The sequence below is a fragment of the Crocodylus porosus genome, unplaced genomic scaffold (assembly GCF_001723895.1).
Source record: "Crocodylus porosus isolate Cpor-Errol unplaced genomic scaffold, CroPor_comp1, whole genome shotgun sequence".
NCBI lineage: Eukaryota > Metazoa > Chordata > Crocodylia > Crocodylidae > Crocodylus > Crocodylus porosus.
The window spans coordinates 11,347,848-11,354,627 of record NW_017728918.1 but is presented as its reverse complement, the minus strand read 5'-3'; the positions used below and the strand labels follow the sequence as shown (position 1 = coordinate 11,354,627).

The window sequence follows — 6,780 nt, the reverse complement described above, 5'->3', positions numbered from 1 at the left end:
CTTCCAGGTCGAGAAGAACCCATCCACTACCACCCTCTGGGTGCGGCCCTCCAACCAGTTGGCGACCCATTTGACCGTGTGGCTCCTTGTGATCAGCCTTTCCTCCTCCAGATGTCTGCAAATGGCCTTCCTTAGGATCTGCTCCACTAGCTTCCCAGGTATGGAGGTGAGACTACCCAGTCTGCCATTCCCCCAGTCCTTCTTTTCTAAAGAGGAGCACTGCACCAGCCTTTCACCAGTTCTCTGGTACCTGGCCCACCTCCCACAACTGCATGAAGATCATTGCCAAGGGCTCTGCCGTCTCCTCTACCAGTTCCTTCAGGACCTTGGGATGAAGCTTCTATGGCCCTGCTGACTTGAGTTCATTCAGACCCATCAAAAGCTCTCTGACCATCTCTCTTGTTATCTCCTCCCTCCCCTTGTCCCCCTCCTCCTTATCCAAATCATCCTTATGAGGTGTTTGCCAATAGCATAATGTTTTTGTGAAGACTGCAGCAAAGGGGATGGTGAGTAGCTCCACTTTCTTGTATCTACTGTTAGGAGTCCCCCCAGCTCGATCTAGAGGACCGGCAGCTTCCGTGGTCCCTGTTTTCTGGCTAACAGACTTACAGGTTAAAGAAGCCCTGCTTGTCCTTAACCCCCCTCACCAGGCGCAGCTTGTTCTCCATCTTTGCCTTCTTGATCTCGGCCCTGCCAGTTCCTGCAACTTCGTCTCTGTTTCCAGGCAGGGAGCTGTGGAGGTCTCAGCAATCCTAGCCCTGCCCGAGCTCCTAGCGTTCCCCCCCCCCTACACACACAACACTAGGACCTGCAGGCAGCACCCCCCCAGGTCTGCACACGGATGTTCACACGTGTTTAATAAACCAACAGGCGACCATGCCAACTCCAAGGTTCATGAACTATAAAAAAAAAAGGTGTGGGGAGGGGTGGAGGAGCAGGAGGGGGCAGTAGTGAGCAGGGTAGGATCCATGGCTGGTGATGCCAGGTCTGGGTTCACGCTCATGAGCTGGTAGCTCCACAACCCCGTCCTGCTGCAACATGCTCAGTGCTGGCCTGGCGGGGGAGAAGGAGACTCAGTGCCCAGCGCTGCACCCCCATACCTGGCCTTTGTTCCACACCCCCCCATAGTTGTACCCTGCTGCAACCCCCACATTGGCACTGGGACCCTGCTGCCCTGGGGTGGCCGTGCAGGGTGCCCCTGTAATGAAGCTGAGGGCACCTGTTGCTTTAAGGGAGAAGCTGCACCAGGGCTGTCCCCAAGTCGGGGAGGACTGAGGAGTCTGAGCTGGCTGCAGGGGCCTGGGCTACTAGGGGCCCATGGACTCCAGGTGCCTACTGGGGGCCTCGCTGCCCAGCACGAGACAGCAGGGCAACGCCAGGGCAGACAGCAGGATGCTGCTACAGCCTGGCCAGGGAAAGTGCAGGAAGCTGCTCTGGAGGGGACGGGCGCAGTTAGGAGAGGAGCCAAGGGATACAAGCCCAGGTCCCTGAGGTGGGGGCAGTGAAGCCCTGAGCTCTGCCAGGAGAGGAGCTCCAGCCAGCCCAGGCTGGTGGGGACTGGGAGCTGTAGGCCACCAGCTGAAACCCAAAGCAGGGGGTGCGCTCACAGTTTTGCTCTAGTTTCACTTGGAGGACCAGGGGTGGCAGTGGAAAGGTGGGCACAGGGGTGCCTAAGGGCATGCCAGGGTTTGAGCCCTGCCAGGGGCACAGGCGCAAAACAGAAGCAAGCTGAGCCTGAGAGAGCCAGGACCTGACCCTGGACGTGAGGCACAGGCAAGCTACAGCCAAGAACGCCAAGGCCTGAGGCTGAGAGTAGGGCAACAGAAGTGGCTTGAGCCCAAGTGGGACAGGGCCTGAGCCCAGAGTGGGGCAACACAACTGGCCAGCAGAGGCTGAGTGAGAAGCCAGGCCAGTGCCAGTGGGCCTAGGCCACCAGTCAGGCCAGAGCAAGAGTAACCTGTAAGCTAAGGCTGGGAAGGCCAAAGCTGACACAAGAAGGTCAACAGAGATGAAGTGACATCTGCAAGGCCCAGCCATAGCCATGGAGGCTACAGGAGACCATTATTAAGGGCTCTAACGCTTAAACAAGTGCCAGTCAGGCCATGGGAGGTGACCACCAGCTCACTGTGCCAGCCAGGCACCAGTAGGTGCACCGGGGTGCAAGAGATCCCTGTGGGGAGCTGAGCACCTGAAGCCAGCATGCCAAGGCCCCCAAACCCCCACAGGGTCGGTTGGATTGGTAGGGAACAGTGAGAGCTGCCCAGGCCTTGAGCAGCCTCTGGATCAATGTCCAGGGAGCAGAGAGGCACAGCAGGTGAGACAGATGGGGCTGTTACACAGAGAAGCAGGACAACAGCAGGATCAGGGTGGGTTGAAGGGATGTCATGTCCACCCCAGGGCTTGTCCTGCCACACCCCCAGCAGGGACCAGCTGGGAATGGGCCTTACCATGCCGGGAGCTCACCAGCTTCTGCCTGGGTCCCGCATCTGGTGGGGGAGAGACAGGGTGAGGCAGAGGGGTAGAGACCCTGGCCTGGACTGTCCCCATCATAGCTGTACGCCGGGCAGGCCCTGAAGCCTCTCCCTGCATTCCACTCATGTGGGGCTTTTGGCCCGCTAATATGTCCTCCACAGGAGGTTTATATTGAGCAGATTCTTTTTGGTATTGGGTGGTGGAACCGGAGCGTGCTCCATCCACTCCATGCATTGACCTGGTATTACAGTGCTCCCAGGACCGGTGCAAAAAAAAAAACAAAACAAACCATGGGGTGGGATCAGGCCTGGCTGGGAGCAGAGCTACCCCCAGGGGCTCCAGCTGGGGCTTCCCCTCCAAGCATAGGGCCCCTTGCCACATGGGCAGCACCTGTCCCCAGCCCTGAAGGCCAGTGCCTGCCTGGACCCCCAGCCCCAGGGCTGAGCCCTCCGCACCCCATCAGGCAGGACCTGGGGTGAAAGCACCAGCCCAGGATGCCAAGCTCTGCCTTTGCCCATCCCCAGCACACTGGGCACTGCCCCTGCCCCTAGCCCCTATCACCTTCTGGCCCCTCCAGTCCATCCGATCCATCCAGCCGCTGGTCCTCGCCTGCCACGTCACCACCATCCAGGCCCAGGGGCCCCTCAGCCTCCTCCTCACCCAGGGGGTCTGCAGGAGCAAGAGCCTGTCACCCCAGAGCCAGGCCCTATTGTGCAGTGGGCCGGGGGCAGGTCTGGGGGGACCCTGGAAGCTGTAGGAAACAGAGCTGGAGCTGAGGGGCAGCTGCTCTGCCAGGATTACTCAGCCCTCTCATGCACTTTCACTGCTCACAGCCCTGCAGCTCAGCCCCCTTCCCTGGACACCCCTCACCCTGAGCCTGATCTATTGGGGCCATGTAGGGTGCACTCACATGTGGGTGCCTTTGCACCACCCCCCAGACCTTTCAGATGGGCTCACCTGGTGGGGATGAGGTCCACCCCCCATGTCCCAGGTGATGTGCCCCCTGCCCCACATCACCTGTCTGGAAGTCGATGGTCCTGAGCATCTCAGCCACATGGTCCACATTGATGGAGAAGTGATCCATGCTCTCATAGCCGGGCTCTGGGCGGCTGCTCAGTGAAATCTTGGACATGTCCATGATCCTGCAAGGAGCCGGCACCTGGCCACTGAGTGCCAGCCAGTGCCAGCCCCACGGCCAGAGTCACCCTTGCCCACTCCTCCAGTCCCACGGCTGTAGACACCCCCTGCTACCCCCCAATTCCAGACCCACAGCCTGCCTGGCCCATTTGCACCATGGCAGCTGGGGCGAGAACACAAGCAGCATGGGGGCTATGCGGGGGCGCTAGACTGCAGCTGGGGTCAAAGCTAGGCCAGAGGTGCTGCAGTTGCCTCGGAGCTGGGGTCTGTCTCGGTGAGTGGTGGGGCCCAGCTGCACTAGGTGGGAGACAATTTCACACCCCTGCCCCCTCCCCCCGGCGCCACCCCAGACTCACTTCTTGATCAGCTCCTTGGATTGCTGCGGAGGAAGGGCAGAGAGTGAGTGGGGCCCCGCTGGCTCCAAGGGCCCCCCTGCCCCTACCCCATTCACACCTGTGGCCCCTCATGCTCAGGAGGCAGCAGCTCCAGTCATGGCAGCTGGGCTGCAGCCTGGGGCAGAGACTCAGCACACCCCCGAGGCTGGACAGACCCCAGTGACCCCAGCATGGTCCGGCTGCACACACCTGCAGGTAGACGGCCATCTGCGGCTCCTCCATGGACTGGATGGCTGACTCCACCAGCTTGGAGGAGGTCTCCAGATGGTCACCGTATTGGCGGATGAGCTCACGCACGCGCTGCACTTTCCCATCCTGCTCCCGCCCCACAGCCTGCAGCAGCTCAGCCTTGCGCTCCTCCAGGACCCCGCATAACCCATCGAAACGCTGACTCAGATGCTGCTTCTGCCGCCGGCTGTTGTCCTGGCAGGGGGCGGGGGGGGAAATGGGGGGGTAGGCTGGGCCACACATCTTCCCCTCCATGCTGCAGGGCTGGGAGCCCAGGTGGCTGGGTTCTCCACCTGTTCTGTGAGCCCCCGTTCCCTCTGCCCCACCCAGAACCCTGAGAGTGCCTGGATCCTGGACCCCTGAGCACCAACCTCAATGGCATGGCAGATCTCTTCCATCTGCGTGACAATGGCTTGGATCCGGTCATTCCCTGCCACCAGCATAGCGATGCCATCGCTCAGCTCACTCTGCCATGCGGGCATAGTATGGGGGTGAGCACTAGGCATGGAAGTAGGGGTATAGGCACAGTCCCCACAGGACACTTCCCAGGCAGGCACTACACCTGGCCAGGACTGGGCCCCTGCAGGACCACCCACCCCCACCCTCTAGCAGGATAGTGTCCCCACAGGAGTACCCATTCCAGTCCTGTGCCAGGATCGGGCCCTGATGCAGCACCCAGCCCCCTCCCTCTGTCCAGAGCCTGCTGGGCCCTGGGACCCCAGGCTGTGGGGGCATGCGGGGCCCTGGCAGGAACAGGTGCCAGCACCTTCTGGCGCTTGTAGACAGCGGGCAGGGGCGCGACTTCGCAGTCCTTGTGGGCACCAAAGACCTTGCAGAGGGAGCAGGTGGGCACCTCGCAGCTCAGGCAGTAGATGTTGATGTGCTCCTCCTCGTGCTCCTCACACATCAGCTGCGGCTCCGCTTTTGTGTGGAGTGGCCTGGGGTGGGGGGCACAGTGTGAGCTCCGCAGCGGCTGGGCCAGGGACATGGGGGCAGCGTCCCCCCGCAGCAGCACCTGGAGGACTCCTGCTTGTAGATGTCGATGATGTTCTCCACCAGCAGGTTCCGCTGCAGCCCGTAGACGCCGTGCCGGTCCAGCACCACCTCGTGCCGGCACGACGGGCACCGGAAACGCCCGCCCGACGACACCGTGCTGGAGCTCCGCGACTGCCACAGAGGGTTGGAGGCCTGCAGGCACAGCCACGGGGTTGTGGCAGCTGCGTGGGCTCAGGGAACCTATGCTGCCTGTGCCTTGCTCCCCCCTGGCTCCTGGCCCCAGCCGCAGCACCCCCCCCCCACAACCATGGGCCTGGCTGCTGGGCCATAGCCTTGAGAGCAGTGGTGCTGGCTCCGTGGTCTCCAGCTGGCATAGGGCAGCTGGGGCAGGGGCACACAAGTGCCAGGGGTCATGCAGGCAGCAGTTCGGGTGCCCCTGGCCCTTGGAGCACAGTGCCCTGCTGCCACCAGCTTGCGAGCAAGGGAGCGGGGAGCTCTGCCTGCTCCAGCCGGGGTCACAGGCGACAGCAGGGACAGGCCCAGCAGTGCCCTGGCCTTCCCATGGATCCCCAACCTGACCTGCGTGTGGGGGGCAGCACCAGGGCCTGGAACTGCTTGGGGCTGCGGGCTGGGAGCCAGCCTGGCCTATAAATATCCAGCTGGTAAACACTGACGAAGGGGAGGCGGAGGGGGCAGGAGGAGCCTGAGCAAAGAGGCCAGGACAAAGGGAGGTGGGCTCAGGCAGCGTAGCCCAGCCTGGCAGGACAGGCCTGGACTCCCAGCCTGGGCCTGGGCCTGGGCCTGGGCCCGGGCCTCCAGAACCCCTTGTTCCCTGGCGACCCCCAGACCCCACACTCTCACTCGAGAGAGAGCTGCCAGCTAGGGGCCAGCCCCCCAGTAATGGTGTGGGGAGGGTGTCTACAAGCACAGTTCTGCTGCAGCGCCCAGGCACCTTACAGGCAGCCCCTCGGTGACATGGCTGGGCCTTAGGCCATGGGGACCCAACATGTCCCCTCCCCAACCCCAGCCAGAAGCCACAGGGGTGACACAGCATGGCCAGGTGTGACACCAAGTCAGCGCCAGGGGGAGGGGGGGTGAAAGTCTTGTGGCCAGGCCCAGCCATGGGGTCCACATGCCCCCAACCCACACTGCCCCAGGCTCCCAGCAGGGCCACGCCCCTCATAGCCCCACCGGCTGGCGCACCTGAAAGATGTCATTGGCACACTTGCGGCACAGGTTGTGCTGGCAGGGCAGGATCACCACAGGCTTGGTGAACATCTCCAGGCAGATGGGACAGATGAGCTGCTTCTCCAGTGTGTCCATGCTCTGCCCATCCCCCAGCATTGGCTTGAAGCCCACCGCAAAGTTCATCCCCACGGTTCCGTTGTCCACCCCACTGCACCTCAGCCCCACTGCCACCACTGGCCTGCCGGCTTGTCTTGCCCTGTCCAGCTGCCCCAGTACCTCAGTATGTCTGCCGCGCCCTTTCTGTCTGCCCCGGTACTGCCGCCGGCCTGGCCTGCCCTGCCGGGTTGCCCCAGTACCTCTCTGT

At 62.5% G+C, this 6,780-nt stretch overlaps 1 protein-coding gene across 1 annotated transcript; it reads right to left on the bottom strand.

Annotated features, from left to right (window-relative positions):
- Positions 1-846: 846 nt before the first annotated feature.
- Positions 847-6,780, bottom strand: TRIM54 (tripartite motif containing 54). Its single transcript, XM_019537277.1, has 10 exons — positions 6,432-6,780; positions 5,248-5,420; positions 4,999-5,170; positions 4,604-4,699; positions 4,194-4,427; positions 3,966-3,988; positions 3,490-3,614; positions 3,034-3,141; positions 2,448-2,486; positions 847-1,053 (listed from the first exon to the last, which is right to left on the bottom strand). Exons 1-10 carry the CDS (start codon positions 6,597-6,599, stop codon positions 1,043-1,045), a joined length of 1,149 nt encoding a protein of 382 aa, XP_019392822.1. The 5' UTR covers positions 6,600-6,780; the 3' UTR covers positions 847-1,042.